The following is a 21492-nucleotide window of genomic DNA, read 5'->3' as shown; positions in this document are numbered from 1 at the left end:
TTAAATAAATTTTTAAGATCTAAATAAATGGAAAAACATTCCACGGATTGGAAGACTTAATATTGTTATGAGGGCAACACTCCACAAATTGATCTACCAAATCAATGTAATTCCTATCAAAATTCCAGCTGCCTTTGTGCAGAAATTATCAGCTGACCCTAAACTTCTTATGAAAATGCAAGAGCTCAAAATAGTCAAAATAATCTTGAAAAAAAATTGGAGGACCCACTATTCCCAATTTCAAAACTTACTGCAAAGCTAAAATAATAAAGATAGTATAGTACTAGCATAAGCATATACATCAATGCAACAGAACTGAGAGTCCAGAAATAAAACCATATATCTACGGTCAACTGATTTTCAACAAGAGTGCCAAGACCATTCAATAGGGAAAGAATAGCCTTTTCAGCAAATGGTGTTGGGACAACTAGCTATCTACATAAAAAGAATGAAGTTGGACCCTTACCTCTTACCATGTACAAAAATTAACTCAAAATGGACTATACCCAGATGTAACAACATGCGTGAACCTTTCAAACATTATGCTAAGTGAAAGAAGCTACTCACAAAAGACTACACATTGTATAATTCTATTAATATGAAATGTCTGGCATAGACAAATCCATACAGAATGAATAAATAAATTACAGGTTGGTTAGGTTTGGGGACTTGGGGAGAAGAGTGACCACTAAGGAGTATGAAACTGTTCTAAAATTAGATTGTGGTGACAGTTGCTGAACCTTACGAATATAACAAAAAACACTGAATTATACACCTTAAATGGGCAAACTGTACGTATGTGAATTACATCTCAATAAACCCGTTAAAGGAAAAAAAGAAAACCCTTTTAATGTCTCACTACATTGCAAAGCTTACAAATAAAACAAGATTACATAAGAAAAAGAAAAAAATTATACATGTAGAAATATTTTATATAAAACATTCTCACCTCCAGTGCTTATTTCTACCTCTGTAGAATCTCTTTCCAAACTCCCAGCACTGCTAACAATATTCATTAAATGGATTGCAGTCCACGCAAAAGGCATGCGATACTTCCCAAGTCTTTGGCAGAACTGATCAGCTTGACTTTTCAGCTTCTCCAATTTTTCCTTATTCTGCAAAACAAAACTTTATACATTATATGATTACGTTCAAAGAAATGAATTAAAGGCTATTTCATAATATATAAAGGAAAATATAAAGGTTAAGAATTCTCAATTCTCAGCAAAGATGGAAAAACAATCTGTACCTTTCAGAGATCAATTAACAGTATATTATCTTTACGAAGCAACCTCAACCAGTTCTACAAATGTATGTGAAAGTCTTTAAAATTTCTGTTTGTGATGATCTTGTTGGGAGAAAAGAAAGGACAGCAAGTGTCAAACATGTTTATGTACTAAAAGTACTATTTTATGAAAGGAAACATAACCTAGACAACAGGTTCTAGACATCAACTGCCAACCACAAAATATTCTAGGTTATGACTTACTAAATTTTATTTTTCTAAAAAAGATGGAAGCAGTTGGGCCATTCTGACATAATCACTAACTTATGACAACTATGAGGTGGGACTGGGGGTCACAAATAAACCATGAATAAGCCCAGAGTTGTAATAAAAGAAGGAAACAAAAAAAGTATGACAAGAGGACTAAACCCTGGAAAAAGACTAATGATCCAAATAGCACGTGTTTATCTGGAAGACATCCTGAGGCTGGCTCAACTTTTAGGCTATCCTTGAAACAAACACTAAGGTGGCCTGCAATAGCCAACCAATGGTCCAAGAGTGAAAACCTACACTAAAATTTCTCACATACTATTTCCATATAGGGTATTGGTAAGGTATACTCGAATGGCAGTGTCCTACCTTGGGACTCAGGACTGAGAAAAGATGAAGAAATAGCTAAATGGTAGGACTGTTTACTGATAAAATATATCTATTATACTTTCAAAATAGGTTCTTGCTTTAAGAGTACTTAAAGAGAATTAAGGACCCTTATCAAGCATGTAAATATGTAAGAGAAGAGTGAAATAAGCTGCAATTATACACCTATGAGCTTCATATAACAGAGCAATTTAATTCATAAAATGACGACATGGGGAAAGCCAGAATACTTTAACCCTAATTTCAACCAGATATCCAGGAATCAGAGTATATCATGTGCTCCGATGTACCCATATTAGCAGAAAACGCTCAATTCTTGTTCCAAATCTCAGAAAAATAGAAAGCAAAACATTTTCTAGATTGTGGTGATTTGTCCAATACTCCTCAAGCACACCTCTCCTGGCTGTTTGACATATTAAATCATGTGTTCAAAGATCCAAAAATCACCTGTTATGCTTTTTTTTTTTTTTGGCTGCTTTGGGTCTTTGTTGCTGCGCGCGGGCTTTCTCTAGTTGCGAAGAGCGGGGACTACTCTTCGTTGCGGTGCGGTGGCTTCTCTTATTGCAGAGCACGGGCTCTAGGCGCGCGGGCTTCAGTAGTTGCAGCACACAGGCTCAGTAGTTGAGGCTCACAGGCTCTAGAGCACAGGCTCAGTAGTTGTGGCACATGGGCTTAGCTGCTCCACGGCATGTAGGATCTTCCCGGACCAAGGCTCGAACCCGTGTCCCCTGCATTGGCAGGTGGATTCTTAACCACTGCGCCACCAGGGAAGTCCTCACCTGTTATTCTTATAACTAACTCAGGGTATCTGGAATTTGGTACCGATTGTTCACCAATTATTTTTGCTTTATAAGTTTATCCAAATTCTAGAAATTAGTTATCTGATGGCAAAATGGAGATTGTATTTTCTATTTTTACCATATTCCCTAATTATCTGCAGCTAGACAGAGGCCCAGAATACTTCTGCTTTGCTAGAAAAAGTTCCATCAAAATCACTATTTTGCAAACACAGGAAATTTTTCATTATTTAGGAATTAAACTGAATTAATTTGATTTTTTAGGAATCTATTAGCTTGGGGTGAGGGAGATTTTAAAGAATAGCATAGCACATGACTCAAGCTAGGTAATGAAGGAAATAAAGAAAATGGGTAGGCCAATAGAAAAAAATGAAGTAGTAGTAAAATTCTTTAATATGCTCTGTATAGTATTCTCCCAAATTATAATTTTGGAGATTAGAGGTTGTTTAGGGTTGGGTTTGGGGATCTGAGGAGAATGGAGAGTGACTGCTAATGGCTATGAAAGTGGCAGAAATAAGAGGCATGACATTCTACCTTGGTGGCATCTGCTTCTTTGAAAATCATATATGGTTCTGCACACTCTCCAATGTCTCCTTGCTGTAGCACTTTTTCTAGCTGTCAAAGACAAAAAGAGTAAAGATTAATTAAGCTTAAAAATAAAAGCAATCAGCCTGGAATGCAAGGATGGTTCAAAATACAAAAATCAATCAACATAATACACCACATTAACAAAATAAGAGAAAAAACCACATGACCATCTTAACTGATGCAGGAAAAAGAACTGGACAATTCAACACCCTTTCATGATAGAAAAACTCAACGAACTTAGAAAAGAAGAAAGCTATCTCAATATAATAAAGACCATATATGAAAAGTCCACATTTAACATCATATTCAATGCTGAAAAACCAAAAGCTTTTCCTCTAGAATCAGGAACAGGATAAGGATGTTCACTTTTGCCAATTCTATACAACAAAGTACTGGAAGTCTGAGCCAGAGCAATTTGACAAGACAAAGAAACAAAAACATCCAAATTGAAAAGGAAGAAGTTAAATTATCTCTATTCACAGACAACATGATCTCTTATACAGAAAACTCTAATATTACACACACACACACACACACACACACACACAAAACTTGTTAGAATAAATAAATTCAGCAAAGTTGCAGGATACAAAATCAACACACAAAAATCAGTTGCATTTCTATACCTTAGCAATGAGCAATTCAAAAAGGAAATTAAGAAAAAAATTCCACTTACAATAATATCAAAAAGAATAAAATACTGAGGAATTAACCAAAAAGGTGAAAGATCTGTAATCTGAAAACTATAAATAGTTAGATTTTCTACAAGGGTGCCAAGACTATTCAATGGGGAAAGAACAGTTTTTTCAACAAATGATATTAAAAGAAACCTGAATATCCAAATGCAAAAGAATAAAGTTGAACCCTTATATTATATTATATACAAATATTAACTCAAAATGGATCAAACACCTAAACATAAACCTGAAACTATTAAACTCTTAGAAGAAAAAATAAAGGAAAAGCTTCCTGTGATTGGATTTGGTAATGTATTCTTGGATTTGACACAAAAAAAAGCAAAGGCAACAAAAGTAAAAATAGTTAAATTGGATTACATCAAAATTTAAAACTTTTGTATATGACAGAACACAATCAACAGGGTGAAAGGCAACCCACAGAATGAGAGAAAAATATTTGCAAATCATATAATTGATAAGGAGTTCATATCCAAAACAGATAAAGAAATCCTACAACTCAACAACGAAACAACAAATAATCTGATTTTTAAATGGGCAAAGGACTTGAATAGACATTTCTCCAAAGAAGCCATACAAACGTCTAAGAAGCATATAAAAAGATGCTCAACATCACTAATCATTAGGGAAATGCAAATCAAAACCACAGTGAGATAACACCTTACATCCATCAGGATGGCCACAATTAAATAAATAAACAAACAAACAAATAACAAGCATTGGCAAGGATATGGAAAACTGGAACCCCTGTGTGCTTTTTATGGTGTAAAATCGTAATCTGCTATAGAAGACAGTACAGAGGTTCCTCAAAAAGTTAAAAATAGAATTATGTAATTCAGAAAACCTATTTCTGGGTATATATTCAATAGAATTGAAAGCAGGGACTCAAACAGATATTCGCACACCCATGTTCATAGCAGCATTATTCACAATAGCCAAAAGGTAGAAGCAATTCAAGTGTCCATCAAAAAATGAGTAAACAAAACATAGTGTGTATCTGTCTGTGTATACACATACACGTGGAATATTATTCAGCCTTAAAAGGAAGAAAATTCTGAAACATGCTACGACCTGGATGAACCTTGAAGACATTACGCCAAGGGAAATAAGCCTGTCACAAAAAGACAAATACTGTATTATTCCATTCAAATGAGGTATCTAGAATAGACAAATTCATAGAAACAAAGAGCAAAATGCTGGTTGGCAGGGGCTGGGGAGAAGGGGAAATGAAGAGCTGCTACTTAATGTGTATAGAGGGTTAAGGTTTTGCTGGCAAGATAAAAATTTCTAAAGATTGTTTGCACAATAATCTGAATATACTTAATTCTGAACTGTACACATAAAAACGATTAAGATGGTAAATTTTATGTTATGTGTATTTTACCTCAATTAAAACTATTAATAAAAGCAATCAGTCTTAAAAGTCATCTCCATTTAATAAAACATCAAAGTACAAAATTACAATTAAAAAAGACAACTCAAAATATTAAGTGGCCAATACAATAATTTCTACTTATCATTTTTCTCCAAAATGTCTCACTTTACCCCTATAAAATTTTTAATGTTTTAGGAAAAGAAATATAAATAAAATAGGATGAAAGTCCAGAAACCAAATGAAGTGTATGCAAGAATTTAGCATATAATAAAGTTGATACTTCAAATTAGTGAATGGAGGATAAAGCACTCTTACAAATTAATAAATTATTAATACAACTAATAATTGATAAAATAAAAACAATCCAATGAAATGAAGATTACACAACTGTATTTTTTTCACTTAAAACTTATGTATCCTATACACTTAAAATTTGTGTTTTTTATGTATACAAACAAGTTAAACATGAGCTTACTATTTGAATAAGCACTACACAAAACAATATCCAAATGGCCAATAATTCTTAGACATCAGGGAATTATAAATTAAAGCCAAACTGACATAACCCTGCAAATGCACCAGAAATAAAATACATAATAAAATAAAATTAAGGAAATTAAGATGTAAAATACAATAAAACCTGATGATATCAAGTGTTAAGAAGGAAATGGAGCAAATGAAATTCTCAAGCACTGCTGATGAGACTGAAACTTGGACTAACCACGTCAGAAAACTGGTTCTTTCTACTAAAACTGAAGCTATAAATACACTATGATCCAGTAGTTCAACATCTGCCTATATACTCAATAGAAATGCAAAAATCATATATAAGAATGTTTACAGCAGCATTACTTACAATAGCCAAAAGCTAGAAATAACCCCAATGTCCATCGACTATTAGAATGGCCAAACTGTCATATGCATATAACAAGATACTATGCAGGGTGAAAAACAACCAACTATTGCTACATGCAAAAATGATGAATCATATAATTCTTTAGAATGTCAGACACCAGAATATATATGATTCCTTTTCTATGAAGAAAAAGAGGTTAAACTAATCCGTGGTGATAAGTCAGCATAGTAGGAAGGGCCACAAAGAAGGCTGTTGGGTAATGTTCTATACCTTGATCTGGATGTTGGTTACATAACTGAGTTAAGTATGTAAAAATTAAAGAAAGTGTACACCTTGTGCATGTTACTAACTATAAATAAAAGTTTATAAAGAAAAGATAACCGAATTTCTATACACCAGTGACAAATGAAATTCTGTATATAATTTAAAATGAAAATTTTTAAATGATACCATTTATAACAGGGTCAAAAATATCAAATTACCAGGAAGACATAGGAGAAAAGACCTAAAAACATACTGTGCTCATTGACTGGAGAACTCAACAGTTTAAAGACGTCAACTTTTCCAAATTGATCAGTATATTTAACGCAATCTCAGTTAACATCTCAACAAGCTCTTTCTTGAGAGAGAGTATGCCTATATTGGGGGAGCATGGAGGGACTGACAAGCAAAAATTTATACAAAAATGTAAAGGGTCAAAAACATCCAGCCTCTCTCGCCTCCTCCCTTCCAAGATGACCAAGAAAAGTAGGAACAACGGTCATGCCAAAAAGGGCCACGGCCACGTGTAGCCTGTTCGCTGTACCAACTGTGCCCGATGCTTGCTTAAGGACAAGGCCATTAAGAAGCTCATCATTCAGAACATAGTAGAGGTCTAAGCCGTCAGGGACATTTCTGAAGCAAGTGTTTTCGATGCCTATGTGCTTTCCAAGCTGTACGTGAAACTACATTACTGCGTGAGTTGTGCCATTCACAGCAAGGTAGTCAGGAATCGTTCTCGGGAAGCCCGGAAGGACCGAACACCTCCACCCTGATTTAGACCTGCAGGTGCTGCCCCATGACTTCCACCAAAGCCCACATAAGGAGCTAAGTCCTTAAAGACTGAAGAAATACTGTTCTCTGAAAAGACAATAAAATGGAAATCATACTTTATTTTAAAAAAAGAAAAAGAAAAAAGAACATCCAAGGCAATCTTGAAGAATAAAGCTAGAAAAAAATATACTGTTTTTATAAACCATAATAATTTTTTTTTTGGCTGCGTTGGGTCTTCGTTGCTGCGCGCAGGCTTTCTCTAATTGCAGTGAGCGGGGGCTACTCTTCATTGCGGTGCGCAGGCTTCTCATTGTAGTGGCTTCTCTTGTTGCAGAGCACGGGCTCTAGGCGCATGGGCTCCAGTAGTTGCAGCACGCAGGCTCAATAGGTGTGGCGTGAGGGCTCTAGGGTGTGCAAGCTTCAGTTGTTGTGGCGCACGGCTCAGTAGTTGTGGCTCGTGGGCGCTAGAATGCAGACTCAGTAGTTGTGGTACACCGGCTTAGTTGCTCTGCAGCATGTGGGAGCTTCCCGGACCAGGGATCGAACCTGTGTCTCCTGCACTGGCAGGCGGATTCTTAACCACTGAGCCACCAGGGAAGCCTCTAAACTACTATAATTAAAACAGTGTGGTACTGGTGCCAATTAAAGACAAACAGGCCAGTTGAACCAAAAAAGATTCTAGGAAAAATATCTCATACATATGAACACTTGATTTATGACATGGGATACTTTGTAAAAGCAGTAGGAGAAAAAAAGCAGTCTTTTCAATAAATAGTGCTGGGTCATTTGGTTATCCATATGTGGGGGGGATTAATCTTCATCTCAACTTCACTCCAAACTATATGTGTAAGGTGAAACAATTACTCTTATCAGGGATCACTTAAGAGAATATATTTTTGAATTTGAGGGAGGCAAAAATTTCATACACAAAATAACATAGCCATAAAGAAAAAGGTTGATAAATTAGACAACATGTAAGCTATAAACTTTGGTTTATCAAAGGATAACATTCTGTGAGAAAGCAAGCACAGAGTGGCAAAAAATGTGAATACAAATAATCAACAAAAAAATAACATGCAGAATAGATTAAGAATTCCTATAAATCAATAATAAAAAAGCCAAAATAACCCAACAAAAATATGGGCAAATTATTTCAACAGGCATTTCACAAACAGACTATCCAATGACCAGTAAGTATATAAAGATGGTTGCACAGTGAAAACCAGAATGGCCACAATTAAGAAGACTATCAAATAGCAGTGCTGGCAAGAGTGGAAAACGGTTGAATCACTCTGGGAAACTGATACATGTATTTATGCTAAACATGTATCAACACTATTATCCAGCAATATCAAACACAAACACATGTATACTCATGTACCAAAAGACTTGTTAAAGAATGTACACAGAAGCTTTATTCATAATAACCAACTGAAAACCAGATATACACTAGGGGAAAAAAAAAACCCTACGGTTTACCAAGGTCTATCTATTCATCTAAGCAGGATAAATAAACTGTGTTATAATCAGACAATGAAGTAAAACATGATGATAAAAGAACAAACTACTGCTGTACATAATATAGAGGATTCTCAAAGAAATTATATTGAGTTGAAACAAGCCAGGCACAAAAGACTGCATATTGTATGACTGTGCTCAGATGAAATTCAAGAAGAGGAAAAGCTAAATAATGGTGATTTAAGTTGGAATACTAGTCATCTGGTGGAACAGAGTGGGTGGTCACTAGAAAGACAAACAATGGAACTCTCCAGGGTGATGGAGTGATGGAAATACTGTATGGCTTGAGCTTAGTCATGATTACACAGAAAAATACATAGTAAGAATTCATCACTCTGTTTACCCCACATTTGTAAGCTATACAGGTCTTATTATATGTATTTCATATGTCAGTTTTTTAAAAAACTGGTAAGTGTGACTAATTGAAACTCTTATTCACCCCTGGTGGGGAATACAACTATCACAGATACTTTGGAAACCAATATGGCAGCATCTACCAAAGCTGACATATAAATATCCTATGACTCTTCACCCTTCCTTTACCCCCTCACTGCTATATGACACTGCAATTCCTCCAAATAAAGAGGTCAGGTATATATCACAACTCCTAGAGTTTGTGTTATCATGTGACCTGTTTTGGTCAATAAAATGTTAGCTGGTGTGATGTGACCAAAGGCTAGAGAAGTGTCTATGCAACTGGGTCTGCTCTCTGGCACTTATGCAATCACCATGAGAATACGCCAGTCTAGCCTGCCAGAAAAGAGACATACAAAGAACAGCTCTAACTAAATCAAGTGACACCCAGCCAACCTACAGACACTTGCAAGGAGCACAATTACCTAAGAGAGTACAACTTTACTGGCTGACCACACAGACAACTCAGATGCATGAACTAAAAAATGCTTATTGTTGTATGCCACTGGGATTTTGTCTTTTTGTTCTTGTAGAGCAATAACTAACTAATACACAGATCAAGGGGATTTTTCTCTCAAAAAACAAAAACATCCTGCTGGACTATGATTTAAGAAAACCTCCTAAATACATTTTCTTTAAAGTCTGTAAAACACTTTAACTTGTACATATTTTTGAAATTATATAGAAGTCTTTTTCTATGTATATACAAACATTTATGTGTGTATAGGTGTGTGTGTATATATTTTACACAATTGGGACCATATGGTATGAATAGTCTCATTTTTAAGCAGCTAGTATTCCAATCATCATCTCTATCTTTCCAGTTCATTCCCTCAAATATGTTCTATTTTATGAAAACTTATTATTTTCCCATGTAAAATAACTGTGTATACACATTTATCAATTGTATTAATATCTAGAACTTTTAATCTTAAGTGAGTTTCTGAAGACCACTGCTGCTAAATCTTTGCTTGTAAGATTGTTCATTGTAACTAAGATTTATTTTAACCTGAATTCATAGGAATCTGTCCACAAATTAGGACATTATTCCTGTGGGTAAATAAAATTCATTTCATGACAATCCACTTTATAACCTTATTATAAAATTCATTACCTTTTTATGATAATTTTATATAAATACAGATAAAATGATTAAAGAATATATTTTAGGCTATTCTCAAGTCAAGGTCAAGTTAAGGTAAATTCTTCTTAAGTTACCCTAAGCTAAGTATCTTAGTAATATTCAGATTTTAGAATCTGAAATCCTTATTCTTAATTGGCTGACAGTCAAATCATAATGCCCCATGATCTCAATGATTTAGATTTTAGTATTTATATATTTAGGAGCTGAGTGATAAAATCATAGTATAGCTCCTATGATGCTTAATTTTATATGCCAACATGGCTAGGTTATCAAACACCAATCTAGATGTTGCTATGAAGGTATTTTTTAGAGGTGATTAACTTTTAAATCAGTAGACTTTGAGTACAGCAGATTACCCTCCATAATGTGGGTGGGCCTCATCCAGTTAGTTGAAGACTTGAAGAACAAAGACTAAGGTTTCTCAAAGAAGGATTCTCAAGACTGCAACACAGCAATCCTGCCTGAGTTTCTGGTCTGCTGCCCTGTGGAATTCAGACTTCAGACTACAACATCACCCCTTACCTGGATTTCCAGCCTGCGCTACACATTTCAAACCTGTCAGCCCCCACAATCACACGAGCCACTTCCTTAAAATCAATCAATCAATCTCTCTCTCTCTCTCTCTCTCTCTCTCTGTGTGTGTGTGTGTGTGTGTGTGTGTGTGTGTGTGTGTGTGTCTCCCTCCTATTGATCTATTCTCTGGAGAACCCTAATAAAGCTCCCCACTCAAGAAAAATTTAGGTAGCACCTATAGTATACGTCTAATATTGTGTTAAGAAATATTAAGATGAAAAAATAGGTTAAAGATAAAATCTTTACCCTTAAAAAGCTTGCAGTATTGATAGGGACACAAGTATACAGACACAACACAAATAAACAAATATATTTAACATTATTCTCACCTTTATTACAAGAAAAACATCTTGGGAAGGATAAGTGATAGAAAAAATAGCTGATCGTGCCAGGGTGGTAATGGCAGCAGGTGGTACATGTGGACGTAATAATCCTTTCATCTGCTCAGAATTAAGGTCAAAATAAAAGTTTTCTGAAATCTAAAAAACATATTCATATATCAAATTTAAAACCTGTGTATTTTATAAAAACTCACACAAATCATAGTCTTAAAATATTACAGATATTAGACGATTATACTAACATACAGTTTACCATATATTTCACTGACTGATCTTTACATGTCTAAATCAAAGCAAAAAAAATATAATGCAAAAAACATGTTCTAAAGAACCATATCCCACACTCTTTTAATTAGAAATTTAACTTCTAATAAAGTATACAAAGAAATTATTACTGAGATGAATTACCCCAAACTGAGTCTTTAAAACAATTACATGAATAACATCTCAGAAAATCTGATTTAGCAAATACAAGTTGCTGGAATACAGTTCCACTACAGAAATCCATAATATGTTGACAGCAGAAGTCACTAAAGGCATTTTAAGTTTCTACTACACATTAGGCTTAGAATACTGAAATGCTGTATGAGATAGCCCTCTGAAAAACTCCTAAGTGTAATAAAGATATAATGGCAAAACTAAGAGCACTACTTTAGACAAGAATATTTGAAATATATATAAATGATCTTTTAGCTAGTGAGAATCTGAAAATTACATCAACAAAAATTCACTGTCACCATCATTGTAATCCTTTATACATCAGTTGCCTAAAATGGTTTTCTTGTATTTTTTCTATTTATTAAACTAAAAGAAAGTTGCTTCTGCTACTTGCTTTTGGAACTCTTTCAATGAAATAAAAACTAGGTCAACTGAACTATTTTATAGTAAGAAAATACTTTATGTCTTAAATTTCTACTTTCTTCTTAAAAAAATCCATGTTTAATAATATTCTCAAAAAGTCATTATTTATCTTATAAAACAACTTAAAAGCAGGTTTCTGTACCTATGATTGTGACAAAAGACTAGGGTCAAATTATATAACCTTACCTTTTTCTTTTCCTTCACATCATATAAAGCCAAACTTGCAAAAATGGGTTCAATTTCAATCTCAAACCTTTAAGAAGGAAAAGGATGAAGTAGTTTAAAAATAAAGTACATAGTTCGAGAAATTCTCATTCCAAAAATAAATTCTCAATACCTTGTACTTTTCTACATCTGTGCTACACCATCTATACCGCCCCTCTTCCTGAAACACACTTCTCCATGTATCTCTTTCACAGTCTAAATCAACCATTCCTACATACTTCAAAATCTTAAGAAAAAACAAAGCCTGCCATGTAACAAATATAAAATCATCTCTAAGGAAAAAGATCCTTTGTCTTTATATTCCTCAAGCCAAGAACAGTGTCTGATAAATACTACAGATTTCAGTGAATGTTTTTTCAGGTTTTAAGACTAGTTACATAACTGAGGCAGAGTCATCTTCACCTAGCCAAAAATGCTCTAAAGCTCAGCTTCATAGGCAAGATTAAATGTTTAGTAGAATTTAAAATTATGTACAGAACAATACTTTTCAAAAGGACACAAACACAAGTATAAAATCTACCAGGATTTTGTTATACTGGTATTCAAACTATTATTCCAGAAAATAAAAGTTACATAGTAAACAAAATAAATACTCACTTGAGTGATAAACATTTTACAAGAAGTCTTTGACCAAAATGTTCTTTGGGCACCTCAGGAACACTAAGTCGTTCTATTGGTTCTTCCTACAAATTGACAAGCAACACCTAAATGAACATGCTTACCATATGTCAACCCTTTACAATTTATTTTTTAAGAACTTATTTTATTAATCTACTACTTTTAGTCTTCACAAGTGAACACAGAAAAGAATGGCCTATTTATCCTCAAACAGGAGTCATTAGATCATAAGTGTGCTCAACTATATTTCATTTATAAAAAGCATAGCTATGTTTCAATTAAGTTTTATTCCCTATATTATCATAATGCTACATACAACTCATACTCCCAAAACATCTATCTTAATAATCATTTGCTTCTTTATATCCAAATTATCTATACCTCATCTGGTGATGGATGCAAAGCAAAGAGTTCCTTATGACGGTTTGCTTTCCTTTGGTCATCATTCTGACGGTCTATTTCTTCATTTGGAGTTCGATCAAGTAAATTGGGAAGCAAAGCATCAGGAAGTGAATTTTTCAAGTCAAAAATACTGCAGGCCCAGCTACCCCTTGGAGTATCATCTATTGACATTGAACGTCTTTTAAGATCATCCTGTCATGCAAAACATTAAATATATTAATCAATGAATAAAAAATAAACTATTTTAAAATAACTTTTTATAGTCATTTAAAAATAAAAGTATTACTTGTTCATCCTGGTAGTTGTTGCCATCTGGAGCTTCATCGGATTCAAAGACCTGTTTTGGCAAACCTTTTTGCCTTTCTTTCTGTTTATCTAATGTATTAGGATTAAATCCTGTTCCCAGTTTATGATATCTATTCAAAATAAAATAATTAAGGAAATATCAATGTTTGAAAATTTTTCACTTTTTCATCATCATTATGTAATAAGCCAACTGTTCTCTGCACTATTTCTTTACATTATAAGAATATGTTCTGGCAGTTTTGAGTGTATTAAACATTTAACCAGAGGTTTAAGAAAACTTTCATCCAAAGTTCCTTTAATCCAACTAGAGAGCATTTATGAGTTTCCAGAGGTAAATCATATTGTCCTTCCTTTTCATGACAATCATGTGGATATAATTTAAGTTGTACTTTCAATTCAGAGAATTGGTCAGTAAAAGGAAAGGATGGGAAGCCAGGTTAAAGAGTAAAATGAGAGAGCAGAAAACATATCCTGCATTCTTAACAATGTAAATTTTTAAAAGGCAAAAAATATATAAAGCACTGAACCTTAAAGTTCCAAATAGCCAAAAAAATTTTGCTATATCTCATTATGTATAAAAAATCTTAAACAACCTAAAGCTTCAGGCTTCTAAAATGAAAAAATAGGAACTTCTCTGGTGGCACAGTGGTTAGGAATCCACCCGCCAATGCAGGGGACACGGGTTCGATCCCTGGTCCAGGAAGATCCCACATGCCGCGGAGCAACTAAGACCATGCGCCTAGGGCCAGTGCTCCGCAACAAGAGAAGCCACAGCAATGAGAAGCCCACGCACCACAACAAAGAGTAGACCCCACTCGCCGCAACTAGAGAAACCCCGCGCGCAGCAACGAAGACTGAACACAGCCAAAAAAAAAGAGCCTGTAAAATGAAAGAATAGCAAGATCTACACCACTGTATACATATATTCTTAATTAACATATATTGTTGTATAATATATACATTAGGCTAAGAACAACTCTTAAACTAATGTATACTTCTTTCCTAACAACCCAATGTCCAAGAATATTAGAGACACTACGATCAAAGAGCAACTACTGTGTCACACCTCATATAGTCAAACTGGGGGAAATTTTAACTGGAGCATAAACAATTATAATTACCAGAGGATGATATGGTTCTATCAGTCAATTTATGACATAGTAAAGAATCACACTTAATATGAATTATTCTCATGTCTTGCTGCAAAAGGTATTGAAATAGCAGCTACATGATGCTCACATCATAGCATAATCACAAAATAAAAGAAAGCATTTTTCTCTGGAATAACTAAAATAAAGATATGCAATATAGTAACATGAAAGATATTACTCAGAAGCAGATATTTTAATCTTTCATGAAATGTTTAAAGTGCCTTAATTTGTGTAAAAATGCCTGTAAAGTGACAAAGTTTGAATTCAAACACAGGTCCATTTAACTCTTTACACAATGTTGACTAAAGACAAATAGACAAAACTTTGCAGCCAAAAACCATTACCAGAAATTTTTGAAAGATACTAAACTGTTTTCTAGTCTTTGCACCTTTTTTCCTCAAGGGAAACATTTGTATTTTCCTTAAAGGACAGAATACACTGTTGCTTTTCTATATGAAAAAGGGTTTTTTTAAATAACATTTTATTATTACAGAACCAATCCATGCTCATTGTTGATAATTTAAAAATATAGACTTGTAAAAATAAAATCATTATATTTCTACTACTCAGAGAGTATCAGTCTTGAACTCCTAGTATTTAACTAACTGGATCTTTTCCTGGGCGTATGTATAATCATAAGTATATACATATACATAAGTATGTACATACTTATAGTTTTTGTATTTTTTAATAAAAATGAGATAATGTGAAAAAAAGTGCCTTAATTGAAAAACTAGATATCTAAGCTACTCTAATAAACCAGAATACTGTTGCATTCTTCCTCCTTTATGTCCTAAAAAATTGATAGTATGAAATACAAGAGAGCTCAGAAGAATGACATGATTCATGATCAATACTCTTTTCTATATTATCATTCTGTTCCTGTAGTCAGTTGCTATGATAAGGCTCTACATGATTACCCATCCAACACCACCATTTCTACGACTCTGTATCTTGGCATTCTCTCCCTCACTTATTCTGTTCCAGCCACACTGACCTCTCTACTATTCCTTGAACATTCCCAGCATGCTTCCAATATGGAGCCTTTGCGTGTACTGCTCTTGCCTCTGCCTAGTACACTCTTCCCCCAGATATCCAGAGGGCTTACTCTTTAACTTCCTTCACATCTTCGCTCAAATTCATCTTATCAGAAAGGCCTCTTCCGATTAGTTATTCAAAGTGGAATCACCTCTTCTTGGCTCTCCCTATCCCCCCATCCTACTTTTTTTCTCTACAAGACTTCCGTCTATTCTTCCCAACTATTATTATTTATCTGTGTTTGTTTAATTAACGTCTATTGCCCTCAACCCCAAGTAGAACATAAGCTCCATGAGGGCACGGAGTTAGTTTTGTTGACTGCTGTATCATCACTGCTTAGTATAGTGCCTGGCACATACTAGCCTCTCAGTAAGTATGCCTTGAATGAATAAAGTACTTTCTATCCTTTTACCCTTCTGTGCTGAATTATGGAAGAATGTCTTGGTTTCATCTTATAACTTACTATTCCACTTTCCAGTCACATCCGCTCTGCCATTAAACCCATCTGAGTTATAAAAAATTTTTTCACTGAACAAAATTTTCACTTCCAAAGATAACCAGTTGATTTTTTATATGGTTACCATAACTTTTTCACATCTCTTCGAGGATATTAGTTACACGTATGGGTCTTGATGTGTGTTCTATTAACTATTTACTAGATTGTAAGTTCTTTTATTTGTAGTTTGATAATTCTCTTTCAAGTGCACTGGTTTTAATCAAATGGTTGGCAATTCTAGGTTCTAATGCTCATTTTTAAATTTGTAAGCCCATATCTGTCTGAAAATACTGTAACTGCTTAGCCAAACACACATCCAGTGGCTGTGGAGAAGAGGCACCTCATGCTTCCAGGCAGAGTCTGCCAGTCTTCTGGGTATGAGGGCTCCTTCTTCTTCCAAGGTATGCCCACCCCAGGCACTATTCTATGAGCTCAAGCCCCTATAATTAGTGCTCTTAAAATAGGCAGATACTGGACTTTCCTGGTGGCACAGTGGTTAAGAATCCGCCTGCCAATGCAGGGGACACGAGTTCGAGCCCTGGTCCGGGAAGATCCCACGTGCCGCAGAGCAACTAAGCCCGTGCGCCACAACTACTGAGCCTGCTCCCTAGAGCCCATGACCCACAACTACTGAGCCCGTGTGCTACAACTACTGAAGCCCACGTGCCTAGAGCCTGTGCTCTGCAACAAAGAGAAGCCACCGCAATGAGAAGCCCGCGCACCACAACGAAGAGTAGCCCCTGCTCGCCGCAACTGGAGAAAGCCCAGGCGCAACAACGAAGACCCGACACAGCCAGCCAATCAATCAATCAATAAGTAAATAGGCAGATACCTCTGCTCCCACTTCTATGCATAAAGAAGGGTATAGGAGGTTTCAAAGTAACCAAATGTCCAACATTTACCCCAGGTCCCCCTTCCACTGCCTGTATTCACTGAGCCTAAAGCTCTACTGAACCTTTTGCATGTATCTTACATTATTCTGTGCTGTGGTTTTCTGTTGTGTTCCAATCATACCTTTTATATTTCAGGGATACTTTAAAACTTCTAGTCTACCAAAAGTACCCCTTTGTCTTCCATTTACTACTGAAGGTAATAAATAATATCTAGTATAACAGAAAAAAATACAAGCATTAGAATCTGATGCCCCAGGTTCTAATCCTAGCTATCCCACTTTTTGGCTATGGGACCTCAAAGAAGTTACTTAAGTACTCTGAGCCTGAGCTACCTTGTCTGTTGGAACCTTAAACGAGATGAGTGTAAAGTATCCAATAAAATGCCCAGCATATAGCAAATAACCATAAATGTTAACTACTGTACCCTCTTGGCTTAAATCAAGGTCAGCAATCCCTTGATTAGAATTAAGTAGCAAGACGACTCCATGATTCTAAGGTTAATATATTTTACAACTAATCTATTTCTATTAAGATTTCTGATTACAGGTTTCCAACATACATGCATAAAGGTAAAGACTTCTGAGTTATCTGACAGAGGAATAGTCTTCTTCAGTAATCTCTAAAATCTGGCTATTGAAATACTTATCAAAATTGTAAGTTCATAAATACAGCTCTTCTTTATAAAGGGTAGCAGACTGTATTTTTATTAGGTCACACTAAAATTAAAAAGCATGTCAGCAGTAACCCCAAGAGTGAAACACAGTGAAATAAGACAGTTGCCCATAAGAGCAACACAATAAGCAATGGATACATCACTGTTACTGGTACAATTTAGCACAGATAACTTCATTTCTCAAAACTGTAATGTCATAACAGAATTTTCCACTACTTCAGTAATTATACTTCTTTTAGAAAAATAAAATAAGGCTAAGAAGATTCAGTATGAAGACCCTTCTTCATTATGCAAATTAGCAAAGGAAGAGTAATTTTATTTTATTTCTTAATCTGATTTGATATTTCAAACACCATCCATTAGAAACATAAATTTTGTGGTAAAACAAAACATTATTTTTACAACTACTTACTTGATTGGATGTACAGGTCAAGGACCTGTAAATATTCAGTTAGTTAATAAAAGGCAGAGACCTTGCAAACAGCTTGATCTAGAAAACTAGCTATTAAATTTAACTTAACTGGGACTTCCCTGGTGGCGCAGTGGTTAAGAATCTGCCTGCCAATACAGGGGACGTGGGTTCAAGCCCTGGTCCAGGAAGATCCCACATGCCGTGGAGCAACTAAGCCCGTGCGCCACAACTACTGAGCCTGCGCTCTAGAGCCCACAAGCCACAACTACTGAAGCCCACGTGCCACAACTACTGAAGCCCGCACACCTAGAGACCATGCTCCACAACGAGAAGCCACCGCAATGAGAGGCCCGCACACCACAATGAAGAATAGCCCCTGCTCGCCGCAACTAGAGAAAGCCCGCGTGCAGCAACGAAGACCCAATGCGGCCATAAATAAATAAATAAATAAATATATAATTTTTAAAAATAAATAAATAAAATAAATAAATAAATTTAACTTAACCAATTTAATAAATTGGATTCTTTTTGAGAAATACAAATTATTCATCAATATTTACCCACGATTTCCCAAAAGAATTAGACTACAAATCATTATTATATGTTATTATTAGTTATTAATGATCTATGATAATATAGAAATACTATCCTCACAAACGTATTATTTTATAAGGAAAGTAAGAGAAAGTAATTGTGGAACTCCTAAGGAAAAAATATCTATATGCAAAGGTTCTTCTTTTACTTTTTCAGCTATTTTTTAAATGAATTTTCAGGTCTCATAATTAGTATTAATCTAATTTAATCCATTTATAGATCCTACTCAGTATTTTTAAATGTCATAATGAATATATAACTTACTTTCTGATCACAATTGCCCAGTCTTCTGTATAACTTCTTATGCAATCTCTAACATGTGGATCCATTTCACTATTTTAAAAAAGAAAATATATTTATAATTTAGACAGGAAAGCATTGATGTTTGTGAATTCTGCTGCCGCGCTCTTGTTCATATAATAGGAAACAACACTACCACAAGAAATAGAATCTAAATAAAATAATGGAAGGTAGCCTTTTTATAGTTACACTAAAACCAGAAATAGGTAAATGTCTCCTTACCTTTCTTCAGGTACAGCTGAAACAAGGGTTCTACAGTCCCTAGGACTATAAACCACTTCAATATCATCTGGAGGGAATTCAATCAAATCCCTTAAAAGCCCAGAATCCACAGCTAAAGGATGAGTAATGAGGTAATCTTCCAAATCCACTGGATCCACTGCTTCAGTAAGGGGCACCTTTATAAAGAGGGATGGATGTGAGAGGTGGGTATAAAGGAAGAGGTGGACACAAGAATTTTAAAACTTAAATAGATTTATTATTTAAAAAAACATAATTTTTCCCTTGCTATTTCTAAAATGTCAACAGATATTCAGCCAGATGAACTAAAGAAACCACAAAGTGTTGGGTCATACTCTCTCTGATCTTCTTGCTTCGATTTTGCCCATAACTCCCACATAAAAACAGTAAGATAATTAACAGTTTTATAATACTATACAGTGACAAAATACTCACTGGAGGGATTCTTTTTTATAATTTGGAATTTTCATTGCTAAGTTTCTTAGTGGTGCTTTTACTTTATTTGTTGTTACTGTTATCCTAGTAAAAACGTACAACCATACTGCAGTAGGGGGAAAAATGGCCCTCCAAAAGATTGCCAAATCCCAATCCATGAACCTTATATATCAAAATAAATAAATAAAATATAAATAAGAGTGTTTGAAGATATCATTAAGGATCTTAAAAGAGGGACATTATCCTGGATTATCTGAGTGGGTCCTAAATGCAATCACATATATCCTTATATGAAGATAAACAGAGATTTGGGCCACACCAAGAGGAAAGCCATGTGAAGACACAGAAAAGAGAGATTTGAAGATTCTGGCCTTAAAGATAGAAGTGATGTGCCACAAGCAGCCACCAGAATCTGGAAGAGGCGAGAAAGTGATACTGAAGGGAGCCTCTGAAGAAAGTGCAACCTTGCCAAAACCTTGATTTCTGCCCGTTGATACTGATTCCAGACTTCTGGACTCCAGCACTGTGAAAGAATACATTTCTGTTGTTTTAAGCCACCCAGTTTGTGGGAATTTGTTACAGCACCCAAGGAAACTAATAGACCCTATTAAAAGTATTATTAGCAATAATAGGATATTTGTGGCATTCCTTAGCCAAGCTGAAATTATAGTTTTTGATAAGATACTCTATTTCTTATCTAATTCAAGAAAGAAAATTATTCAGGCAAAACTATAAATGATTATACAACAAATGTGCAGTTGTGGACCAATGAAAATAAGAATATGTTATTTTTCAAGATGTTCAACTGGGTAAAAACACTAAGACCTGCCTACTGTGCAAGTTTGCATTACTACAAAGAAGGTACTTTAATCTATACTTCTTTGGACTGAACAACTAGGTAGAGCAACAACATTTTAAAGATACTAAGTAAAATAATGAATGACTATCACATCATGAACACTCAAAAGATAGGCTATTATTATCATTATCATTATATGTTTTCTCATTTAAACCTCCCTCAAACCCTATAAGTTAGAGATAATTACTATTTCAATTCTACAAATAAAGGCAATTGTGCTCAAAGAAGTTAACTTCTGAAAATAAAATAGCCACAAAATGATAGAGAAAAATTTCAAACTGGGTCTTTAAGATCTAAATTCATGGTTTTCTCTCATAAGCATTCTATCTTACCTATTCTACCAAGTACCTAATACACTATCATGACATGCTTAATAGAAGCATAGAAGCAATTCATCAGGGAAAGGGAAATCTTTTTCAATTACTGTTGCTGGAAAAATTGGATATCTATATGGGGGAAAAATGAACTTCAATCCTTACATCACGACATGTACAAAAACTAAACTGAGATGGACCACAGATATAAACATAAATGCTAAAACTATAAAGCTGCTAGAAGGAAATATAGGAGAATATCTTCAAAATTTGGACTAGGCAAAGGTTTCTCAGAGAAAGGGATAATCGTAAAAGAAAAATTGATACATCAAAAGATGGTTAAGAAAATGAACAGGCAAGCCACACTAAGAGAAAATATTTACAAAATACATTTAATAAGGGACTGGCATCTAGAATATATAAAGAAGTCCCACATCTCATAAAAACAAACCACCCCCTC

General features: G+C 34.7%; 1 protein-coding gene and 1 pseudogene across 9 annotated transcripts in view; one reads left to right on the top strand and one right to left on the bottom strand.

The window, feature by feature from the left end:
• Nucleotides 1-21492, bottom strand: part of DOCK7 (dedicator of cytokinesis 7) — a 184685-nt gene that overhangs the window by 134035 nt on the left and 29158 nt on the right. For 7 of the 8 annotated variants that reach the window (XM_082453122.1, XM_082453123.1, XM_082453125.1 and 4 more), the window contains 9 exons: nucleotides 19407-19582; nucleotides 19149-19217; nucleotides 13608-13737; nucleotides 13301-13513; nucleotides 12899-12984; nucleotides 12263-12329; nucleotides 11204-11353; nucleotides 3214-3294; nucleotides 950-1115 (listed from right to left, as the gene is read on the bottom strand). In XM_082453122.1, the coding sequence (XP_082309248.1) occupies nucleotides 950-1115; nucleotides 3214-3294; nucleotides 11204-11353; nucleotides 12263-12329; nucleotides 12899-12984; nucleotides 13301-13513; nucleotides 13608-13737; nucleotides 19149-19217; nucleotides 19407-19582 (1138 nt within the window). Of the gene's footprint in view, nucleotides 1-949; nucleotides 1129-3213; nucleotides 3295-11203; nucleotides 11354-12262; nucleotides 12330-12898; nucleotides 12985-13300; nucleotides 13514-13607; nucleotides 13738-19148; nucleotides 19218-19406; nucleotides 19583-21492 lie in introns of those variants that run through there. The other variant, XM_082453127.1, reaches the window with a different exon arrangement.
• LOC309657067 (small ribosomal subunit protein eS26 pseudogene) lies at nucleotides 3301-11197 on the top strand (annotated as a pseudogene). Its single transcript has one exon. The product of its transcript is annotated as a small ribosomal subunit protein eS26 pseudogene (transcript).

This window comes from Balaenoptera physalus (genome assembly GCF_965194825.1).
Source record: "Balaenoptera physalus genome assembly, chromosome: 1".
Classification (NCBI taxonomy): Eukaryota; Metazoa; Chordata; class Mammalia; order Artiodactyla; family Balaenopteridae; genus Balaenoptera; species Balaenoptera physalus.
The sequence above is the reverse complement of the archived record's forward strand: the minus strand, read 5'-3'. Positions and strand labels throughout refer to the sequence as shown.